Below are 25,620 nucleotides of genomic sequence, written 5' to 3' on the forward strand. Positions count from 1 at the left end.
AAATATGCAAAACCACAAAATATTTATGGATCAGCAGGAATTATGGACTTTAAAAATAGCAAATTTGTTTCAGGGATTCCAAACCTAAGAACAATACAAACAAATAAACATTGAGTTTATGCTTCACTGGTGGTTGCTGAATGACAATAAAGGAATAGGAATGGTCAGCTGTACATGCTGCACCGTGGTTAAAACACAAAGCAACTTTCACAGGTCCATAAGCAAAAGAAAGGGAAAAAAAAATCAACCGTGTCAAAGCACCTGAATCGTTTGGCACACTCCTCTCCAACCTAATTAAGAGCTGCCAAGTGCCAACTAAGGCTAAATCTGCCCTCTGGCAGCTTTTCTACCTCAAAACCTGAGAATTATTAAAATATATTCTCGATATGCCAAGTCAGAAACCTTTATTTTTGTCATTTTCACTGTCTGAAAAATAAAGCCTAATATTGTGAGAGTGCACAGCAGCAGTCACATAGATGGCTGATTATTACATTGTGCTTGAGGCAGTTCTCATCATTTTCTCAATGTCTTGCTCTTTCAACTAAAATTTCAGATGACTTTCAAACAATGTTAGAGTTGTTTTTCTGTTCCTTTTTTTCCTTTTATGTTTCCTTTTCCTCCCTTGTTTGCATGACATATGCATTAGAAACAAGCTGTCCTTATTAAGTCACTAAAAATCACAGCATTTTGTTGTTTTAACCAGCCGTATGCATGATTGGCATTTAATACCTTTACAATTAAAATAAATTGTTTACTTTTGTTGTCACACTATGTAGCTCTCTCTTTAAACCTGAGTCAAAAATAAGCTAAACTCTGACTCCTATTCTCAGAATAATCCTTATCATAATAAGTCATCCTATCACAGTTAGTCAGGGTGTACAGTTAACTGACTTTGATGAAAAAGTTAAATTTTTCCAGTGGTGGTACAGTTGCCACAACTCTGACTAGATTGACATAAAAGCTCAGAGGCAAGAGAAGTTAATTATAAAGTAAGACGGGATGCAGTCATCAATTGTGGCTTGTCACAGTAAAATGCACATGGGTGCACTTTCATTCCTGTCTCTGTTGTCCCACATCTGAAAAAAAATATATATACTCACTCAACAATTTCAGATAAATCAATATTGTTTTTACATCACCTCACTTTCTAGCATCTACAGAAAGTCTCAGATAGAATATTCTATTTATTGTGCATGCTGAGAATAGAACAGAAAGCTAAGGCTTCTGTCAGAGTCCTTGGCATAAAATACTGCGTACACCTTCAGGGTACAAGAAAGTAGTCTGTCTCACATTAAAAATGCATCAAAGTTCAACCTAGACAGTCATCCCCTTTTTGCACCTTAACCATGCCATCCTTAAAATACATAGACTCCCAGTGCACTAAAATCTCATGCCTGGTGACATCCTACGGTCCGAGCGCAGAAAGTCCTGTGTGCACTGGTTGATGGATCGGAAAGTGCAGTTTTTTTTATGAGCAGAGGTGTATTAGCGTGACTATGAATATTCCCCTGGAGTGTTGAGTCAGTTCCCCTGCCCTCTTTTCAAAGTATGCACCTGTATTGACTCAATCACTTGTTCACTCACTCTCTCTTTTGAATCATCATGCTCTTGCTGGTGCTCAGAAACAGACACGACTTGCACGACTCTTGCCTCTCCCTGCTATATTTCTCATTGAATGGTAGGGAAAAAAATCACCAAGAGGTTAATAATTCAGTTCTTGTAGGTCTGAATTATTGATGTGCAAAGAACCTACACATGTGTTGGCATACTAACCGATACAGGAAGGAAGCGCTTTGTCCCAGACACGTCTGTCGCCGCTGAGGCAGGTCAATGTACTGCTGCCATGGAGGCTGTATCCAGGGTTGCAGGAGTATAAGACAAAAGTGTTGGCATAATGACCATCGTCCTGGATCTTATAGCCATAACTAGGGACACCTGGCTCCTCGCAGCGTACTAGGTCAAAACCTAGAAAGAGACACACACAGAGAAACAGACACACAGGTACACACACACATACGGATTAGGTCTTCCTGTCCATGCAGTAAGACAATATTGCATAAATGAACAGTGTGACTCAGAGCAGTTTTGGACAAGAGAACAAAAGGTCATACTATTCTCCTCCTGAATCCCACTACTCCCTGCAGAAATTTTAAGTTTAAGTCACTGCTACTGCTGAAACCCTACGTGACAGCTGCAGAGTAAGCTCCTTGGCATTTCTACAGATTCAACTTGTACGCTTGTTTTTATGATGTTTAAAAAATTGTGTAGGTTTCTACTTTTTCTGAAAGATAAATTTAGATGGAATATGGATTGAAAATGTGGCTCCTGTATGAAATTGTGGGAAAACATCAAATGATAATTTCACATCCCACACAAACACAAATAAACTGTACACTTGAATGAGCACAGTGCGAGGGATGTCTTTGTGTTTGGAAGATAACAAAGAACAGGAATGTTTCCCGCTTCTAAGACAGATGGATAAACAACACTGTCACAAACATATTCTCTGTCACTCAGGTCAGTTATGAACAAATGTCCTCAGTCAAATCGGAAGTGTCCAGAGATGATATGTAATGGACAGTGAATCGCTCACTATCATATAAACTGTTTTACCTACAGTATGATGTTTGGATCTGTATGAGCCAACTTACTGAAAACATTATCAGATAAAACCTATAGGGATGCACTGAATATCTATATTGACTTATATTTACCTTGTTGACTAACAATTAAGTGTTGCATCAATTTTGCACTGGCACCTTCATTACTTACTGGCTCATGACTTCCCCGCCATAAGTTTCTAAGACTATGTAAGAACTAAAAACATTTTTTATCATTGAATAGGTAGTTGTATTGGGGGCTTAAAATGCTTTTGAAGCATCACTTTTCACAAGACAATCTTTTTTTATGTGAAAGAAGGTTGAATTAGAGGTTAATTCATAAATTTGAATGATCGAGTTTGCGATCTTTCAGAGATTGTGCAATGAAGGGCTTAATGACTACAAAAGTCTTTTTTTTTCATAATAAAGACCCTGGAAAAGAAGGGTGGACTAAATAATGATGAAAAAACAAAAGAAAAGAAAAACAAAACGTATGCATTGGCCCAGAATTTCAAAATGCATCTATAATAAAATAATAACCTAATGTCAAAACACACGGCAGCCAATTATACTGGATTTACAGTAACATCCATGGACTACAGTATAACTACAGTAATGTAGTTTAGGCTCAGGCTTCAGGCTCTTCAACAAGCAGCGAAACATTTTATGTGATAAGTGATACTTTCAAGATTCTTTCGTGACAAATTAAGATTTTGACTGTAAAGACTCTGTGTGTCTTTTTGTCAGAGAGTGTCCCTAAATTATTTTATTAGACAACAGCAATTCTTATCAATTCTCTTGACTGTTGAGCGATGTAATTATATTCAACACAATGCCTGCTATTTGTTATTCTTTGACAGAATCAGGACACAAAATCAGAATGCACTCATTGTCCGATCACAGTTTACTTTTCCATACAGCCTTGTAATAAAATCTTTTACATGGCCAGCAACTTTTTAAGTGAGCTGTCTCCACAGTTGAGTGAGGTGTGTCTACAACTGTCTGTTGTCTGTCTGCATATATCTCAGTAAAACAGCTGCATCTCACTTCCGTCAACCTTTCTCGTTAATGTCTTGAACAGATGTGTGAAGTCTTATTGCTCTATTAAAATAGCCTCTAACACCGTGTAGTATTAAAGCGGTTTTATTTAGTCCCCGACCCTACTTGAGAAACCCTTGCCACCTCTCTTGCTCAGATGCTTGTCTCTCCTCTCTCCTGTTTAAACCATCGATCAATCTCTCTTATCTATCCATCAGCTCATCCATTGTAGCAGAACTTTGCAAAAAGGTGTCACCTTCTCCAGTTTAATGACTTGCAGATTAACGGCTGTCTAATGGTTTAACTGACATACAGAGCATCAGTCTAGCATCCATATGCCATCTACCATCATCCGCTTGTCCCTCCGTCCAGTCGCTCTTCCACTCCAGATGTGTCACTTTCTCACCTTATTTTAATGACTTGCAGATAAATGCTCCTCTAATAGCCTCTTTGACTTACACAACAGCTGGTCTCGCCTTCTAAACAGACTCTCCTTAAAGCCTTTAAGATGTGTGTGTGAGAGAGAGTCAGAGAAAGAGAGAGAGAGGGTGTGCAAGTATGTGTGTTTCAAGCATTCATATGCTTATTTCCTTTTTCTGTATGCTTAGTATATTGGCTCTGGACTCCACTTTTGAATTTGCTCAGAAAACTGATTGTTGATCTCTTTTCAGCTGTCAGAAGATTAAAAAAGAAAAAAAGCTTGGTAATTTGCTGACGGTGAAAGACTAGTCTTTAGCGCATTGTAGTACATGACACCTATTTTGCTGTGGCTTGAACAAGAATCACTTGACTGAGGCAAAGGACAGATGCAGGATATATCCATGAGGGTAATCTAATATAATCACAACCACTTGAGTTTTCAATTATAAACATCTCCTTGTAAGGCTCTTCGTGAAGAGCAGCTCAAAATTACAGTTTTTGTGTGTGTGTGAGTGTGAAAGAGAGAGATGCCTTTTTTCTTTGGCCATACTAGTATAAACCCTAGCTGTTATCAGCAAATACTGAAGAAAATAAATCTGCATTGCTGTGTTTCTAAACAGTTGGTTTAGATTTTACAAACAACTCACTTGTGTATGTGAGGCGGAAGCCCTGATCACTTCCAGAAGCGTTGCTGTTGAACTCCAGCCACAAGCGATTGGATGTACTATTGATGATATGACCCATGATGCCATCACGTGTAAAGTTGCCAAGGAGACGGGATGAAGTGTTCTCTCCATCATACACCTGTCAATCAAAACAAAGGAACAGGACCGCAGAGCATGAATAAAAACATGAGTGAAAATGTTTGTGTGGTTTTGTAGAAGCTTATGGGAGTGCACGTCTACCGGTTAAGCTAATGAGAATATTGCAGAGCGTGTGTTCACAGTGCACTGCTGACCTGGTCTGGTCTGGAAACATAAGATGGAAAAAAAATGTAGTCAGTCTTGAAACCAAAACTGCAGGGTGCTGCTGCATTGCCTTTGCCTCCCCTCTGCAAGTCAGTCAGTATGCAATGATGAAAAAAAATACATCACTGTTCTTTAGGAAAAATCTACTTTGCTTGACTTTGCTCAGCCCTGACCTTGTGAAGCATCTCAAAAGACAGAGCCTATGTAAGGTGTTACGGGGCTAATCTAAACCAGTAAAGCCTCTTCTTATATGTTAAATCATCAGGATTTGTCAGCAACAGTTCCAGAGTATAAAGAAACAAAAATTTAAGGGGTTTCCTAGCTGGTAAATAAACCTGCTACCTTACCTAAAATGTTGTTTGCACCACTCAAAAGTGGTGAAGTGAAACATGTTCAAAATCCTACTTCGAGATGTGCAGTTTAATCCGTGTCTAGCACCTGTGGGAAGCAGCAGATTTGAATATAACTTTAATTTGTGTATTGGCTGAGGATATACTGCACTTCTCAATGAAATATAAAAAGGAGCTTAATCACATTTGAGTTTGTCTCCAGCTGTGATAAGTGTTTCAAATTTGTGTTTATATTTTTAAAAATTGTGCTGCCCAAGAGGACTGATGTTAACAGAGGAAACCATAAACAAGTAACATAGTGTTTTTCCTAGAAATCACCAGTAAAAGCCAGAAGTCTCAGGATGCATGTTCTCCACTGTTAAAAGGCAAGTCAATGTGTGTGTGTGGGACTTGGTTTGAGATGCCGTCATGCATATTAGTGAAGGTAAAAATAGCAGGAGACTGTTAAAAGGATGAAAACAGGGTGGATTAAATTTACAGCATGAAAACATCATTTGGTGGTTTAATATTGAAGGACTTCACTTGTATTCCCTTTGTTGATCGCCTTTTTCCTCTCCTCCTCTTGATGATGTTAATATTTCAGCTTTTTGGCTCAACTCAATATTTCTTTTTGGTCTCGTTCTCATCGTTTGCACTATAATCATCTACCTGCAACTGTGCACTCACACTGGCAGCACAAACAAGAGACAAAACAGCTGGGGGTCATTTATTTCACATGAGCGTTGTGAGACAAGTAGATACGGAGGGTGGAGTAATGGCTCCCAGAGAGATCTTTGCAGCTTGGCAACACAAGGAAGTCAGGAAGAGTTTAACATATAACTACAAATAACAAACAACAAATAACAAAGCAGCTGAACGGTTGATATGCACAAATCAATACCGTCCATTCATATGAAAGGAAAAATGACGGATGGACTAAGTGGTGGGGAGTATTTAATACCTCATGCAGTGTTGAAATTATCTGGACATTAGTTCACATGCCCTGAAAACCATGTAAACTTGACTTAAACTTAAACTTTGACATCATATATGCAGAAACATGGTCCAATAAAGTTATGTTTGGTTGATGGCAACCCTTATTAACCTTATTAATTCATGTACTGGATATCAATTTTTGCTCAGTTCTAACTGGTAAGGTGTTAGATTGTAACCGTTAGTTGCTGTCCACGTAGATTAATAACAAAAGTTACTTATAAGCATTAAACCTAATAATATAACACATCTTCTTTGTAGCATCCAAGTTGTTTTATTATCACTAAAAGCTCATGAACATGCCAATGTGGGAAGGACAACTTCCCAGCTCTGGAAGTTTAACTCTTTGCCCTCTCCTGAATGCAGAGGAGAAGTAGTAGTTGGTGAGGGGCAGTCGACTTTTGACTGCAGTTTGAAGGTGAGAATTAGGACTCAGAAGCACCTGATAGCAAATGCTATCTCACAGTTAGGATATAAATGTGAACTGCTCGTGCTAATATATGGCAGCCTGAGACATTTCCAAAGATTGGTGGTGACAGGTCTGCAGGTGGCAGGAATACCAAAGGAAAAGGGCTAAGGGGATGCACTCTTCTATCTCTACAGGCATTATCAGTCAGTGGAGACACTTTACTATGTGAAGTAAGACCTACAGTATGTTGGAGTGCGTGGTTGTGATGGAAAGCATACTGTACATAGGAGGAAGACAGACAGACATGGCAAAGGATAGAGTGTAATTGAGCAGTAGTGGTATCACAGTATCTGTAGCATTACTCCCCAAAACTTAATTTTCCTTCTGTGCTCCTCCTTCCAGTTCAATCTATTAGTGTCCCCCAGTTTTGCATCTCGCTGTCTGTCTGTCTGTCTCACTCTCTCTTTCTTTCTCTCTATCTTTCTCTCCTCCTCTCTCTGTTTCAGTAAAACTCAGTATGGTTAATGAAAAGCCCTGCGGCTCATAAATCAACATGTCACCATCTGCCACCCCTCCTCACTGTGTCTGTCTGACTCTGCCTCTTTCTCGCTTGCTCTCCTATCACCCCTATTTTCATAGAACAATTCCTGCACAACCCGACTTCGTTTCTTTCTTGCCCTTTCTCGTTTTTTTCTTCAGGGTTTTAGTACATCTGAGCAAATTCGGTCAAGCACTGTATTAGAGGGCATTCTTAGGCAAATTGAGCTTGGTTAGGCTTTTCTTTAGCCGTGCCAGGATGAAAACCTTAGCCAGTAGCAAAAGGAATTGTAATGAACTGTTTCATATGTTACAGGAGATTTTAGCCTGAAGCTTGCTGGAACAGTCAAACAAATGGTTTGTGTTCAGAGTATTCTGCTGCAGTAACAGGCATTAGCTCCATTACCGTTAGCCTGGGGAGTGGCATGCTAATTGCTAGCCTAAGTGGCACTTTGGGGCTTTCCCTTCAGTTCATTATAGTTATGCTTTCTGCTAATTCTTTGGGAAATTTATAATTAACAGACATGCCGTATATTACTTGTCACAGCCCTTAAAAATGATAATTTCTATACCACTGAATCATACAGATCATCACATCATGCACCTGCTATCTGTTGCATAATTACTGCTTTTCACATGACTAAATTATGCCAGCACCATTATTTCTAAAATGATGAATGCTCTGGAGGAAAATGTGTAAGAGCCAAAAACAGCTTGATTTTACAGTTTTGTCTAGATAATTTGTGAGAGTAAAGGTCAACAGCCATGCTACAGTAGCAGCCTTATTTGGCCATTAAACACAAGAAAAAAAAGTGTTGGATTCAAGAAAATGGAGACACAACTTCGCTTTTCATAGAACTTTACTACTGGTAGAGCAAAAATAGAAAGGTCTGGTCTAAGAGTTTAACAGCAACTGTAAAGTATTTATACATATTGAAGTGGTCAGACTGTGACTGGCTCCCTTATTTATTGGTGTGAGTTCGTTGCCACGGCCAAGGTCACGAGATGTTGGAAACAAATTCAAAATGTCTGACACGCTAATAAATAAACTGATACATTTAGATTTAAGTATTAATTAAACACGTATGTAAGATGTTTCCAACTGTCTGCAATTTTGCGAAAATAAATGAAAACAGAAAATAATAATTTTGATGTCCAAATATGTACTTTTAATTTTTCCACATGCTCAAAAACACATAGACATATTAATTACAGTGTTCAAACATGTGTTGTATCGCCATCAGAGTATTTTGTACTGTACTGTATGTACATCACCATACATCACTAAACTGCTTCTGAAGGGTTGTACAGGGTGGGGGTGTTTGCAAACAAACACCTTTAATTTATTTAAAAACTTACTTTGATGCCATTATTTAGGACCCTCAGCACTGAAGCTAAAATCTAATATTGTTGTAAGCTCTATGTGGAACGTGTTGAACGACATTCTTGCAAATCAGTCTTGGGGCCTCTCCTTACTTTTTAATTGCTATGTTAGCATCCAGTGTGCCCTCATTAACTTTTGTGATCTCCAGTCATTCTCTGTGTTCTGTCTCTCTGTTCCTGTTATTTTCTGATAAGGAATCAATTTACTACAGTAAATACTATGTCAAGTGTCTTGTGAGGAACACAATCATATTTTGAAAAAGAGCAAATGCCTTCCTCTGCTCTCCAGCCTTTGCAGTTGCATCCTAATGTTGAATTACAGAGATGGTCATATAATGGGACATGCTGGAGAACTAAGGTGCAGAAAACTTCTTATGGCTGGATCAGCTTCCCTTCATGGCTATTGTCTGAATTCAGGCCATGATGGAATATACTGTACAAGCAATATTTAAGCATGCTTATGTCTGTTGGTGTTGCTTTCTTTTCCTTTAAGGGATTTTCCATGTTTTAATACCTTTCCCACTTTTAAAATGATGTCACGCTTCTCTAAAAGTCAGGGGGAACCCAGCTAATACAATCCAACCACAGACAGGCTCAGCCAATGCTCTAGGCCTAATACTGATAATACACTCAAACCACATACAGGCTTAACCATGCCCTCAGGCCTAATACTGCTAAGAGACATTGTGAATAGAAGAAGTCTTAGACGATGTCTGTCGGACAGCGTCAAGACTGTAAAACAGCTCACGCAGCTGCTCCTTACTGACACTGAAGTGGGCACATGCACTCGAGAGAAGACTTATGAGGAATTACAAGCCTTGGGAACATCTGTAATTCTTTTTGTAGTTCAGACATACACAAGCATGCACATCCAAGTTTATAAAATGTAAACACTTCAATGAATCACTTATATAAACAGCACGACAACTCCAAATCCTTAAAATTTATGGGGGCACCAGCAGACTGACAACAACCATAATAATATATCGCAGACCAAGTTTGTATAGCCTTCAAGTGTCTTCAAGTGCAACACATCAATTACAGCTGACACTGCATAGCTGATCCATCAATATGGTGTTATTTTGTCACATAAAAAAAGCGGCGATGGTTGAGACGTTCATCTAAATACAAATAATCTTTGCTGAAATTATGGAATAGTAACTGTAAAGTATCCTGTTTTTGAGCTATTTTTTTTAAAAATTCAGTCCTACAACATATTACGACCAATAGAAGCGAATAAACCAAGGTCAAACAAACACTTAACTTAACTAAACAACAATAATACACTGTAGTCGGTTCATTATAGGGTTAACAGTAACCTACTAACATTAGAGGCTGAATTGATCCTTTTGTGCCTCTGTTTCCCAGTTTCCATTCAGCTGTGGATGGCCCCTGCAGCAGAAGCACCATCAGCACTAATAGAGAACATGGGTAATAAACCCCTGCAGGGATGTTACTGCTTCTTACAACAATGTTTAACACATCTAACAGCTAGGGCAAACCTTGCTAATACAATTTAACTACATATTGGCTAAACCAGGGAGTCCGAAGCGCCTCCTGTTGTTCATGTTTTTACTCCTGTCTTCTTCTTGCACACCTCATATAATTAAGGGCTACGCAGTCCCTGAGACCTTAATTGGACCAGGTTTGCATGGCTGGAACAAAAGCTTGCACATTTGATGGGTTTTAAGGACTGCATTGAGGAAGTTTGCGCTCGGCAATGTAACATAAAAATCACTACTGAGAACACAAACCTAAAATGTGTGGATGAGAAAAGCCTCTTCATGACATTTTTTTTGCTTTTGTGTCAAACACAGAAGAAGTAGCAATCAATCTGAATTTTTTGCTCAGTTCAGAATTGTTCTGGCATCATGCAGCTTATTGTACTTCTACATGAGTGAATGAAATGATAGGAAGAACAGGGAATTGTTGCAGTGGCTAATATGAATTGTAACTACATTTACAAGTAGTTGAACATTGTGAAACATGTTTTTGTATTGTTAAGTCAAATCTGAATTTATATTCTCTAGAAAGGTAGGTGACCTTGAACATGAAAGTAAGCATTCCTTTGGAAAGAAGTCACATATACTTCAATAACACTGAACAAAAAATGCTGCCCTTTATTATTTCCTGCTTCAAAAATAGCCAATGGCTCATAGAGGAATCATTCAATTTGGAAATGTACTGACTGTTTTATCTTGGCTCTTTCTTCTAAATCCTTGCAATTGATTTAGATTAAAAGACTTGAAAAAGTAAAGAAAGAGGCTTTGTACACAGCATTACTGCAGTGCTATATAAAGCGCTGAGTGAAACATGCAAACTTTAATAACAGATCCCTGATCATATACTTTTATGGTCTTTATATTTTTGATGATGCATTATTTTACTGCGTTTTTGTGACCACAACTCCATTATTGTTGAAATAACCCAAACACATAATAATCTTTTCAAGTATATACATGTCAAAACATCTGCAGCTTTGTATATTGTCAGGTTTTGGCTATGCATTAATCCTGTATGTGCAATATGTGTGTTTCTGAGTGTGCAAATAAATTATGTGTTTATACATTTTCTACCACTTGATTGAGAAAAGCTCCTCTGTGTGCATACCTTGAGATAGTCTCCATCTTGCAATGAAAAGCTCTCAGCTTTCAGCCTGATTCCTTTGCCCTTTTCAGTAGTGATGCGGTAGATGCACTCATGGTTGTTATCGTAGTTGGAGGGGAAGTTAGGAGACAGGAGAACGCCTTCTGGTCCTAGTGAGGAGGCTCCACACTCAGCTACAGCAAGAGAGAGCAAAGGGGGCCGGGACAGTGTGGATCAAAATCACAGTATTTCTACCTAATTATCTTTGAGCAGTCAGAATATCTGGGTTGCCTTGTTGTGTAGAAAAAAGACAGGAGAAGACAGGAAAAAGACAGATTAGAGAAAAGTATAACAACTTTAACTCAGTGGGCATGACAACAATAATGATGATAATAATAATGGACTATTCAGTATAACGTAGCTTAAAAGCAATTGTTTAAAATGTGCTTCAAATAAGACAATAACAACAAAAATGAGTAAAACAGAACAATAAAACACAGAGGGCACGATGTAAAGACATTGCACAAAATGAAGTCTGGATTAGTTTGTCAGAAAAAGTGGTTCATAGAAATAATACAGAATTATCTAGCAGGTACACTGGCTATCAGAGTTTAGAAATTCAAATAAATGGTTCTTTTTGCAAATAGAGTCTTGTCATGTGTAAATGAGGAGAGGAGAAAGGAAAAGAGAGACGAGCAGGCTTTTAACTCCCACTGAGGAGGACCGCCACTACTTGGTCAGGAGGGAGAGGAAATGGAAGTAATGAGATAGACAAGAGAGAAGCCTGTGTGGAACAACATGGTAGTCACTGAGAAAATAAAGCTAAACAAAACAAAACAAAAGATGCAGCCTTTACCAAATCTGACAAAATCTAAAATTCAACACAGCATTTTTGTAAATGTTCTGTTGTTTTTAAAGCAGATTATGGCAGGAGATAAGGAGCATGGATCTTTGCAGAGTGAACAGAGCTCTATAGAGTGTGGGTGAGAGAATAGAGGATGAAGGGGGGGAAAAGAAAGGGATAAACAGAGAGCTGAAGAAAAGAAGATTCCTGATGAACCAAGACAGACAAGGGCCTTTGGAAAATATGCAGACAGAAATTAGAAAAGGGAAAAGGGGAGTAACAAAAGACAAAGTATTAGAACTTTTCATATAGCAGCTAATGCTCTAATTATCTACCCAAGGACTGTCTAAATACAGAGGGAGAGGAGGAGAAACAGTTAGAAAGTTAGAATGAGAGAGAGCTAGGGACATTTGAAAAAAGAGAGGGAGAGAGATGAACCCAGTGAGAGCTGCCAGCTGCTGTTGCTCAGTTTCCTCTTAGTCAGGCCTGATCTTTTGACAGATAATGCCATTATAGCATTTTTAGTATGCTCTTTTTAGGGCTTGAAAATTACCAGCAGTCACCAGTCAGACTGTCATAAATTATCAGCAACATCCAAGGAAACACTGATACTCTTCAAATACCAGCAAATTACAACCTGCTTACAGCCAAATCCTTGCAAATAAAACCAAAAGACACCCAGTCAAATTGTAGTAAATTACCATTGTGTCAGCAGTAAAATACTGGTGAGTTACAACCAGGAAAATGCTGATATTTAGCTCAAGGCTTATTAATATGGTGAAGAAGGTAATTTGAAAGTTCTATTTTACAAGCCGCCAGATATTTTCACACAAATAAACCAATCCGAAGCTATAAATATTGAAGGCAGAAATACTTTTGAAAGGCTTGATACAACGTCACTATATACAATGTCATGTAAGAGAGCAATGTGGTTTATGGAAGGTTCATGAGAATATATAAGAAATTAAATGAATAAAAAAGAAGCATCTACCTATCTCGATTTGTGTTTTTCAGTGTCAAATCATTTTACATTTCTACCAAGACACTATTCACTAAGTCCTTCTGACTTCTTCACTGTCTTACCTATACATCGCGGGAGTATGTTGCTCCAGACTCGCCTGCCTCCTCCCAGACAAGTGATCTTGCTGTCTCCCTCAAGTCGGTAGCCATGGAAACAAGAGAAGGCCAGTGAGTCGCCAACTCGAAATCTGAAACCCATCCTCCTGCTGTATGCCGGAACGCCGGGATCCTCACATGGCTCCAAGTCGTATTCTATATATCCGGGAGAGATAAGCAACATTGTTGAGGAGTCACTGTAAAGGGATTAAAGTGGTGCGGAATGTACAGGAACTGAGTGAGTATTGTAAACATAACCAAGACTAAATAATAAGAAAAATTATAATTTAAAAAATTGGGCTTCAGTCAAATTTAAACCCTTACACTGAAATGTATGTATAAGACCACTGCCATGAATTATAAATTAAGTTGATGGTGTGGTTGTTTAAAAGTCACATTGTAATCTTACTAAATTTGGTTGCCTCACAACCAAAATGCAGTAACTACACATTTTCAGATTTTTTAAAGGTTACGCGCAAACTGCAGTTACTGCACTCCAGCAAATTACAGCTTATGTTAATTTACTCAGTTTTTCGTTGACTGTTATTGATCAATATTTGATGTTCCAACATCTTTGTAACTGAGTTTGCTACAGTATACCACACATATTTGGCAAGAGCTAAATATGATCATACTGGAGAGAAAAAAGTAACATCCTGTCCAGTCCTGCAAAAAGATAACCCGTCTAGCTTAGCAGAGGGGTAACAACTGCAGCCTCTATATACAGAGGAATTAACTGCAGTGGATGAGACAGACCCAAACCGTACTAAGAGTGCTGTATCTTAATGCTTCTTTAGATTTTATCTAAGGTCGGTGACAATGATTATAATGTTAAGCTGTCTAAAAAGGCATAAAAAGAGATACAACTGGGTTTTACAACTTGTATGTCTGTTAAAGTTTAGCCTTCAGACTGTAAACCTGTCTTTGTTAACTTCACAGTTTCAGTAGTGAGTGTACTGCTCTTTGCCTTTGTTAGAACATAAGAATACAACTATAGTAGATAAACATTTCTGTTGTCTGCGACATCTATTCAGTCTGCTTATGTATGTATGCTTGAAAAGGCAGTTCAAGTCTGCAGTGCAAATAGAATCAAGCCGTTGGTCAAGGTGGAATTACTAACACATCCATGTTCACAAAAATCAGTTCTCTTTCAGTGTCCTTACCTGAGAAAGTAATATTAAAGCCTTCATAACTCATGGAAAAATCCGAGATGAAACGTAGCTGAGCGCTGAAGTTCCCGTAGAGCCCTGCTTTGACACTAGGGGGCAGCACTGAGCCAGTCAGTCGAGCAACTGGAACCTGGAAATTGCCGTCTTCAATGATGGAAAGGTAGTCATGGTTCTCCTCCAGATGGAAGGTGTGGAAAACCAGATGGACTCCTGGAAATCCATGGATGAATGAAATAGATGGATGGGTGGACAAGTGGATGCATGAATGCATGGATAGATACACGGTACAAGATGGCGAGTTAGTTACAGAAACATAAATGGCAACAGATGAACACAGAAACAAAATCAGGAAACAGATACACACATCAGGCAACACATTGAGCGTGACAATCTTCAAAACGTGCCAAATTGAATATCCATTTTTATTAACTTACGATATGAAGAGGAAAACAATCAAATTATTGCATTCAATAATGTATGTACAATATACGCGTGTTCTTACCTTTCCCATGAGACACCTCTATAGTCCAGGTGCAGTTAAGAGAATTGGGGTAGAAGTCAGGAAAGCCAGGAGACAGAATTGTCCCTGTTTTACCATAGACATAGCCTCCACAAAGAGCTACAGAGAGAAAGGGAGAGACGGAGATGAGTGGGGAAAAATAGGTGAATACATTTGTATTTTACCATTGTACAAACCTTTTGTATGAATGAATACCAAACTGATCTTAAAGGACACACAATTCCATATTGTTGCCAGAGGCAGGTTGTGAACATAAGACTGACATATCACCACTGTATAAGTTGATAGTAAACAGTTGCTTATTCAACACATCCAGCAGTTAGAGGGTAACATTATCATTCATTTGGAGTTGTGTTTCTAACCACCTGGACAATGACAGTCTGATAGTCACTCTCTTTTATCTCTGTTGTTGGTCTCAACCAACTCCTCAGGGAAATATCTGATGACGCATAATGTTATCCATGTCAACAAACTATAGTATAAAGCCTGCACAAAAGACTAAATGTAAGCCCAACCAATGAGGGTTGGGCTAACCCTGACCCTCACCCTAACCCTAAATGCAGCTTGCATGGAGAGAAACCAAGGACAAAGTCCAGAGACGCACTTGGTCTACAAACAGAAAGAAGAAACAAAGGCACAGTGAACTGTTGAGAAACAGTGAGAGATTGATGTGTGCAAACAAACTCATTTGGAATAGAGAAGATTGGACAATACTATAGTAACGTAATGGAGAGTAAAAGGGGTCCTGCAGTGCATTCGAAACTATTCAACTAAGATAATATATTGACTCTTTGTTTCTCTGTGACTGTGCCTGCATCCCTTTCAGTTCCATTCAGCTCAATTCAGTTAAAATTAATTCAATTAAAGTGCATCAAGGTGCTTGACTGGCATGGAAATAAAAGGGAGTGTTTTTCTCGCCTATGAAACAAACACATCCCAGACTATAAACTTGAACAGAGACAATAACGTTTATTCTTCACTGTTAATGTCCCTCCTGTCTGATTGTTGAAGGTTTATATGTATTTTGGTGCACAAAAGTCCCTTTTAGCTCCTAAAATAAACACTGCGATTATTCATTTGGTGAAAGGTTTGTAAAATGTTATTATTTTGACTTTATGAAGACAGATGTTGCAGCTTCTCTTGTTTCTTTATAGTGCAGCTATTCAGGTGTGTGTTTGTAGAGAGCTGCTGTGTGTCCATATCTCCCATTTTATCTTTTTGTCCATCAGTGTCTTTCCCTCCACCTCATTCCATCTCATATTTCAACAGAGCTGGAGTTAAGTTGAGCAGCTGTGATGAGAGCTTCTCTCTCTCTCTGACTAGCTGCCTTCTCAGTGTGTTGTGGTGACCAGCGCCAGTTTTTTCACACTCCCATCAGGATTCAGATAAAACGAGGACACTGTCTGACTAAATGACCCTTGTTAAGAGGGGTTTTTGTGAGTGTACTGTATCTATTGTGTGTGAAAATGCATACTTAACTATGTACGCAAGATGTGTGTGTTTGAAAAGATGAGACAGATTGTCAATGTATGTGTGCAAGAAAGCGTGAGCTGTATAACAATGCCAGCGAAGAAAAGAATAAGACAGAAAGAAAGACTATTCATTACTTGAACAAAAATTTGAGAGGCAAATCAAAGTGTGGTGCCCTTTTATGTTGAGAAAGGAGGCATGCTGAACGAAAAGCAGATGCAGAGAGATATGGCTTGTTTTTCAGAGAGGGGAAAGGTAAATAAAGAAAAGTATACCAAACTTTCGCTACATTCTTCCTCCTCTTCTCTGCCTCTCTGCTATTTCTCTATCTTTAATTATCTACCTCTTAAAGGATGCCATTTTTTTTACTATAAGGGATACTGTGACTTTGGTCACTTCGAACAAGTTGTTGTCTTGGCACCAACTGCAAGCTTTAAAATGTCACGGCGCCCCTTCAATATTCTCCCTGACACATAAAAGAGCAGCCAGTGTTGTGCATTATCTGTTTGGTGATTTAGCTGACCCGCAGGAATAAGATGAGCAATTTGGGTCCAACAGACACTGCAGCGTTACTTTTACACACAATATTGTCAAAATAATGAATTGCGGTGTCTGTGTGGTCGAAAGAGGTTTGTCTTTTCCTGTTTAAATGTTAACTGTGCCAATGAGACTACTCTGTAAATAAGATTATAGTTGCTAATGTATGCATGTATGTGCATGAGTTGCTTTGAGCATGGCCATGGGAGTTTTAAAGTTTATTTCATTTCTCCTATAAATTGATGTTGAATGCCCAAGCCCTTTCTGTGTGGACATAGTTACAAGTTTTCTCTGTGTTTGTGTGGGTTTTGCTCTAGCTTCCTCCCACATCTCTAAACACTCGTGAACTCAAGGGGGCTGGCATGGGTGACCCCATGTTTGTAAAAACACCCTCTTGGATGCCCCGTATGGTACATGATAAAGTGCCCTCAAGGGTGCTCTTCCAGCAGACAAAACGTGATAAATGTGGTCTAAGGGTACACTTCCAGTGCCGTTTCTGTGCACTGGTGCCCCACTGCATACAGCTGGTGCCCTTTAATTTCTTCACACCTGCCCCTCAAACATCCTGAGTCTGCCACTGTCTCCAAAACATGCAGATCAGGTGAACTGGACATATGAAATTGTCAGTAGGTAGGAAGAGAGTAAAGTAAGAGCACAGGTGAAGGCAATTGTTATCTTATAAATCAAAAGCCAGTCATGCTTAAACATACTTGACACATTATTCTAGTCCCATGATCTTCTGTAAAAGCGACCTTTGGCATATTATATTCTAGTCGAGGCTTACACACAGTTTTAGAAAGTGTCACTCTGAAATAGTGCGTCTTGTAATGTAACAGCTGTCTGGTGAGACGACACGCTTGGCTGAAAATTGAAAATGTCACAGTGGCCGTTTAAAACTGCTTACGTTATATGGCCGATATTGTGAGATGGATTGCCTCGGGATGTACTCACTCCCAAGATGAGACATCCTGACTTTGGCTTTCAAATTGGATCCTTCTCAATCTGCAGATTGAATCAGACGCCTTGCATTCATCTCCCATGATAGCATGAGCTGTGGGCAAATGCTGAATGGGAAGCCCTGCGAGTGGCCAGTGAGCATCTGTTTCAGTAGTGCCTGTTGACCCTGATGATTTCATTGAGGCTGGATGGATGGGAACACCTGCAACTCTCTCTCTCGCCTCTCCTGTTTCTGAGTCTCTGGCTCAATGTTGTTTCAGCCACTTTGCCCTATTCACTCCACTTTTGGTTTTATGTTCATGAAGAGGGGACGTCATTGTTCGGGGCCATCTCAAACCAGTTAGTGGGAAAATTAATTGGACTATAAAACCCTCGGGCAGCAAATGTGAATTGATGTAAACATAGTGCATAAAAATGTTGCAGTAAGACTATGTTGTTCAGTTATTGTATCTATGTGCTGACAGAATTCATCCCAATGTGTTAATCTGAACATATACAGTTATTTGATATGTTTGTAGGCTGATATTTAAGTCAATAACATAACTACTTCATGACACTTCACTATCCCTAAACTTATCTGACACACAACAACTACACATTTGGCAGCTTTCAAAGGGGAATTTGGAAAACTCATCTCCAGTAGACAATGCAAATGTGGTGAAGCCACGGCCAATTATGTGTGATAATGACGCTGCTGCAATTCTGGTCGCTCGTTGCCAGATTCTGCCCGCTTATTGCCAAAAGTGAGTCTACCTGACCACCACATGAAGTGGCTTCCAACTGCATCTGCCATGTGTCTTGTCTTTGTATTTGGGTTCCGCTTTAGAGTGACGGCTATCATTTTAACATCAAGTCAGAAAGCAATCTATTCTAATTGATTTTGATGTGTTATTTTCAGTAGTTTCTTCATAGTTTGGTCCAGTTTTGTATTTTCAAAAAAAAAAGGAGAATGGGTGTGGTGCAGTGAGGAGGTTTAGGGTTAAAATGACAGATGACCGGTGCCCGGTGCCTTTTGTGCTCTTTTTGCCTGAGTGGGGCTCTTTTGAATGCTACCAGCACATGCATTACCTAACTGGGGTCTCTGAATTGGCTGCAGGTGTGAGTGTGAATGGTGCATGCATCTATCTATATGTGGTAGCCCTGTGACAGACTCATAACCTAGCTGCTACAAACAGTATAATGGAGGGATGGATCTGATTAAAAGAGTTAAATGAACATAGTTCTGGTCTAAAAAACTGCAATGTATATTCGTATATTTAGTATAAATAAAATAGCTTGATATGTTTGTTTGCTCCAAAATACAGGAACAGTAAATTATTTTTCTTAGCTGCTCTGTTTGGTTAGAAAACATAAAAACAGCCTCTATAAAGCTTACATAATCACGCAGACCACCTGTTTTTTTTGTCCAAAATTAAATTCAGATAACGATAACTTAATTTGCCAAGAATAGACTTTAGTTTAGGTGAGCACACTGACCCGCTGTGGCAGCTTGTAAAGGACATTTCCAATTTGTTTTTCTGTTTTCTTCATAGAAGTGTTACAGTGATACTCTAACTTTACTTGAAACTCCACATGACAGATATTAAAGGAGATGAATGCGCTCCTTTACATTATCGAATAAATCTTGTGAAATAGGGTATAAAGGACTTCAGCACACTATAAGTAGGGTCTTCATCAAGAGTGCTAAAAGGAAAGATTCTCACCATCACAACTGGGAAGAGCGTGACTCCACTGATGATTCTGCTCGCAAACAATTGGCTCCTGATCACTCAGTGTGTATCCTGGGTCACATGTAAATGACACACGAGAGCCAATGGAGAAGCTGCTGCCATGGCGACGACCATTGACTGGTATACCAGGATCGAGACAGGAGTCTGACTCCATTCTCACACCTGAGAATCACATGAGACAAGCGCAAATACCACAGAGTCAATAGGGTGAGTGTGTGTGTGTGTGTGGTTATAATTACACCAGCAAAACATTTTGCCTGTTTCTACCAAACATTTCTATCAGTCAGTAAATCGGCCTTACTTTCATATCTGATGCTGAAGCCCGCTGCAGAGCGGCTGTTGTCCGTGGTGAACAACAGGAACAGGACGTTGGATGTGGAAATCAGGAAATGAGGTGCTTGGGTGCCATGGTATTCACCGATCAGAGGAGACGAGGTGGAGGGGCCATCCCTGATTTCCAGTGTGTCATAGTTGACCTCAGTCTGAAACCTAGACAGACACACACAAATTAAAAAAAGCATAATAATCTGACATGCACAAGGATAACATTTATGAGAAAATGTTTTAAGATTTTTAAGCTGGAAGGACTCAGTGTTCACTTTGCCTAACCACTGTAGGCACAGAAAATAGAACAATAGCAGACTAATGAGCTATATAGCAATATGCTAGAACAGGTCGATTTAACAAAAATCTACCTGCCTATCTAAATAACTCTAACTACAAATTACCCAGTGTCTGCGTTTACTCTAATCTGATTAATTGACTTGTTGACTGTCTGAGCAATTACCTACAGTTGTGCTGCAGAGCCCTCACAACCACTCGGTTCTTAATACCCTGAGTGCTGCTGGGTATAAATTTAACCACCACATACAGCAGGAACAGATTTAGAAAAAGGACATCATATTAATGAAATGAAAACTGCCTGGTGGGATAGAAAACATAGAGTTGGGAACCACTGACACACCATCACAATCTGAATATCTAACCAGCGAAGTGAACAATTAACTAGCAACTCAACCAGACACTTGCATGCAATGCAAACGATGAATCCAACACAAATGAAATGCCTCACAGGCGATGAAGATAACTTGGCCTTTACATCACTTCCCAAAAAGACAAATTTCAGCAATAGCAATTTCAGGCTACACTGCATCTGCTTGTGGCTTGTTTTAAGAGAAAAATGTGCAAAAAGCCAGCATTAATTATTTACCGCAGCAGTAACTCACCAACTACATTTATATCTGACTAACTAATAATGACTCTGAAAGACTGACCAACTAAGAGACTGACTATCTAAATAATGTACTAGCTGATAAACAAGAACGGGAAAGAATAACTTCATATTTAATGACTGTATTATGCAATCATTTGACTAAATCCCTTAGTAACTGTCGAGCAACCCTGAGAAAACATCTCTTTATACCTACATAACCAAATCACTGACCTGTCAAAGTGGATCTTCACAGCATGGTCTGGCTGTGCTTCGATCACCCACTGGCAGTTCAGAGAATCTTTATAGAAGGAGGGCCAACCAGGAGACAGCAGAACACCAGTAGGAGCTGTGAGATGGCCTCCACATGGAGCTACAGGGAAATAAACACACACACACACACACACACACACACACACACACACACACACACACACACACACACACACACACACACACACACACACACACACACACACACACACACACACACACACACAACCACAGAGAGAGAAATTTAAATTAATCACTTTTCCTTGTAGCAGTGTTACGGCATGAGCACAACATTCACATTACATCGAGTTAGCAGATTCATCATCTGCTCAATTTATTTTAGCTCTTTAATCCTTTTCTGAGTTTCTAGACTTCATACATAAACATTTACCTTCAGAAAATGTGCTGTGCCAACTGTGAGCTACAGCAAACAATTTTGAGCTACTCATTTTGAAAGACGCTAAAATAATTATGGCATGTTAATTTATAGGGGAAATCAAGTATATTTATGTGTCAAATGATGCCAAAAAATGGCTCTTCATTTCCCTGCAGCTCAGAAGGCTGCAGGCAGCAAAGCCAGCACATCCTGACACTAATTTATAGCTAACTTAGGGTTCTAAAATCTCAATCATTGCACATTAAAATGGGCGAATCAGCTTTACTTGAGTTTTGACATCCTATCAAGAGTAATAAAAGCTTTATACGTCTGTACTATTTGTAGGCATTTTTTGCACACGCATCATGCTAACATGTAGAATAGGAACCTTGAAAAACTTTGGACATGGAGGTCATGATCTGTATATTATCCTACTACAATATACTGTATAATTTGACACTCTTTTACTTTTACACTCTTACCACTTCTCCAGTAGCTGATACCTTTACCCTTTTGATTACCCACATAATTCTAGACTTAAAGCAAGCCAGAAAAAATAATAATAATAATAATAATAATTAATCTTTTCTGTGGTAGGCATGGATAGGACACACAAGAGAAAGTCATTCTAGAAATTAAACATGATTATCTTACTGTCCAGTGGGAGGGATAATGTTTTCCTCATATTCCATATTTAATAATTTGACATCTCTATTCAATTTGATTGTCTCCTCCATCACATTTATTAACAACAACCAACATTTGATAGTTTCATTTAGACTATACAATCAAGATAGAGGGGATACAAGAACGTGTGCAAATACTCACAGGCCAGCGGTTCCTATTTGGAAGTGTTGAAATAAGGACACATTCAGTGTCCCTTTATTATTACTTCCACATATTAGCTTATCTGCACACCATGGATACTTCTCTGTATATTAGAGTCTGCATAATGAATGCGTCTCCCTGAATGATTTTCAGCAGAACTTGTGCCAATCTCATTTAAGATTACTGTTGAGAGAGACAGACGCAGGCAAACAGGCTGAATAAGTGTGGGGAGGCTGGAGGCTAAAGCAATTAGAAAATGTATAGAGTTTCTAAGGTGTATATGCACAATTGAGCTCAACGGAGAGTGCCAACCAGCTGGATACAGTACTTTGTCACCTTATATTCTGGAAAGCAGAACATTTTTCAATGATTACCCATTGCTCATACATAATGTAAACAGTTTGTATGCATGTTTACCTTCACAGCGAGGTACAGCCGCAGACCAAACAACATTTCCATCCTGGATGATGCAAGTCACCTGATCAGACCCCTGGAAATATGATATGAATGCATTGCAACATTAGGGTATTTAACTTTTTTTGGGATAAGATAAAATGGATTCAAAGAAATAAGACATCAGGATAAGTACACCATGAGTACATGTAAGTTAAAGCTATTTACAGAATTAAATACATCAGATACAGTAAGTTGCATTTTATCACTATTGCTACTACTATGATAAACACTAATAGTCAAGCTAATAATGCTTATAAAACATATCTGTATTTAAAGGGACAAAGTTGTTTAATGCTGCTGGACTGTGGATTTCTTTGTGAAGGACTCAGGTTGGATTTTCCCCAACAGTCCAAAGGATGTGACTTAATGCATGTTCTCAAGTGTATCATCTCAGCGCCTCTCTCAGCTCCGCTAATAGAGAGCAACAGTAGCTAACGTTAGTTTAGAAATCAAATCTGCTAACATAAACTAACGAGCAGCTTTCAGCACAACACTGAAGAACCATAGAGCCACTTCAACTTGTGTAAATAATACCCTATCATAGTACATTAAGACAGATGTCTGATTTTTACCTGTGTCCTAATGAATCCTTGATCACAGCGAAAAGCCACGGAGCTGCCGAGCTGAAACTGGTCACCATACCTCTGGCCATTGACAGGAACCCCCGGGTCATGACACTCATTCTGACCAAAGGCTACAAAGACACACAAAGAGAGAAAAGTTAAAATAGTATGGAATCGATTGAATAAACTGTATAACACAACCGAATGAGCAGAAGAAAAAAAAAATGTGACGGAGAAGGAAAGAAAACATGTGTGTCCCTTTCTGAACAATGTTCCCTTTATTTCAATGCCTGAAAATGTGTTCTACCAGAGGGGGAAAAAAAAGTTTGAAAAGCCTCCCTGTATCACTGTCAGTGAATGTGACATCTCCACTGATATGGAAATATGGGAATGGAATTATCTTCACGTAGATTCAACCCTGTCATGTTTAGCTTATATTATCCTTATTCCAGAGATTAACCTGATCCCACCCAGAGCACACACCCAGTGATTGGACATGTCTCAGGTTGATTAGCTACTGATGGAGAGGAAATGAGATGATAGAGAGAAAGAGATGGACGGAGAAAAAAAATGAAAGCAAGACAGGAAATGCCAGGTACACAAACGCACAACACATACCCGCATATTTATTACATATACTGGTAGATGGATGGAAACACATTTGCATAAATGTCTTCAAATAAACATGTAGAGCACACACAGACTGCATACAAAATGCACACTTTCAATCACCAAGGGGTGGAACGATTGGGATGCATATAAAGAGGAGAGACATGTATACATATTACATACAGTATATGAGAACGAGAACACACACAATGACAATACACAAGATATATGTGTGTGAGGAAAAAGAGAGAGCAGTGAGTGTTTCAGATAAAGAAAGTGCGAGGCAAGGCTGTGCATGAATGAAGAAGTGAAACAATGGAGAACAGGCTTGAGTCAGAGAAAGAGATCAATGTGATGGATTTGAGAGAAGTCGAAAACAAGTAGAAAAAATACAGAATAGGGCTGGGACAGAGACATAAAGAGAAGATCTCTGACTCTGAGACCAATGTGTTAAGCATTTTGTCAAAGGGCTCTGTCTTCAAGCCAAGCACTGTACAGGTGATGCTTTGTGCTGCCAACATTTAAAACATGAGTCGTTTTTCGTCAAGATTTAATGGATCTTTTTTTCTTGGTTTCACCACAAGGAACATGTAAAGTTTTGTAACTGTGCACCAACTGTTACATCTGCCGATCAGGTGAGCAACACATCATCCTGTGGCTGGCCTGTAGCATTTTGCATTTTGGGAATAAACTTTATGGTTTTGTTCCCGTTGGCAGGAGTGACTACATTATTTGAACACCCTTTAATTTCAAATACAGCATCGATGACCACAGCTGTGATAGGACTGAAGTAAATCTTTAGACGTTGCAGCTATAAACCATATAAAATCAATTGACCTTGACTTTAAAGCCATAAATTAATAAGATTTATTTTCTGTGTCAAATCTCTTGGCTCCCAGTTCACTGCTCTTTGCACCTAACGGCACAGTCTGTTAAGTCAAAGTTCATATTCTCGATTCAAACATTATTCATATAAATAGATACTGATATACCCAAAGCAACACGCATTGATATTCATAATGCATTAAAATGTTAATAGACTAAATTACTGAATCAGCACAAAGATGTCTAATCTCTCTTAAGTCCCAGTGTAGAATTTATGTGATCAGACATTTAAATAGATATTCTCGAAAAGTTTCAACATCAAAAACTCTATGAATCTAGTTAAACATTTGCTTTCTTTACAAATACACAGTAGGTATTTATTTAAACATGCATGCATAACATATCTAGGAAAACGGATGTATAACTATGATGAATGTATTTATATGTAACTTTTGAAATGTTTGAGACTGACTCTAAAGGCATATTTTTGCTTCCAACTGTGCATCAGACCTTTCATTTGTGTTAGGATTAGGGTGAAAAAAATTGTTTATGCTAGGATTGGAGATTGGACTTTTTTATTAACTATGCTGTGGTGCTGAAGAGGCAAAATATCGTTTGTCAAAAGTCACCTCTCAAGGAAGAGTCAGAGACAAGGTCATTTGGGAGGCAGTGTGTGAAATGGTGCAAAACCGCATGGAAATCACAGGGAATTAATCAGAATCTGTCATGCAGAACTAATTCAGCTTAGAGCAGATACATATACAGGCTGCAGTAGTCAGGTTCAAAGCTGACAATGGGACAGGCTTAACCAGATAAAAAAATTCAATCAAGCAGAACCAGCCAACTCGGGACGGATGAAGTTGCAGTCTGTATT

The 25,620-nt window shown here is 38.9% G+C and overlaps 1 protein-coding gene across 3 annotated transcripts in view; it reads right to left on the reverse strand.

Moving 5' to 3' along the window:
• LOC311273248 (CUB and sushi domain-containing protein 1-like) overlaps positions 1–25,620 on the reverse strand; it is a 396,934-nt gene that overhangs the window by 105,899 nt on the left and 265,415 nt on the right. For all 3 annotated transcript variants that reach the window (XM_084380198.1, XM_084380197.1, XM_084380199.1), the window contains 11 exons: positions 23,322–23,443; positions 22,711–22,783; positions 21,051–21,189; positions 19,908–20,095; positions 19,580–19,768; positions 14,895–15,011; positions 14,387–14,602; positions 13,191–13,379; positions 11,288–11,457; positions 4,706–4,862; positions 1,774–1,965 (listed from right to left, as the gene is read on the reverse strand). In XM_084380198.1, the coding sequence (XP_084236324.1) occupies positions 1,774–1,965; positions 4,706–4,862; positions 11,288–11,457; positions 13,191–13,379; positions 14,387–14,602; positions 14,895–15,011; positions 19,580–19,768; positions 19,908–20,095; positions 21,051–21,189; positions 22,711–22,783; positions 23,322–23,443 (1,752 nt within the window). The remainder of the gene's footprint in view (positions 1–1,773; positions 1,966–4,705; positions 4,863–11,287; positions 11,458–13,190; positions 13,380–14,386; positions 14,603–14,894; positions 15,012–19,579; positions 19,769–19,907; positions 20,096–21,050; positions 21,190–22,710; positions 22,784–23,321; positions 23,444–25,620) is intronic.

The sequence above is a fragment of the Pagrus pagrus genome (genome assembly GCF_965226575.1).
Source record: "Pagrus pagrus genome assembly, chromosome: 1".
Taxonomy (NCBI): domain Eukaryota; kingdom Metazoa; phylum Chordata; class Actinopteri; order Spariformes; family Sparidae; genus Pagrus; species Pagrus pagrus.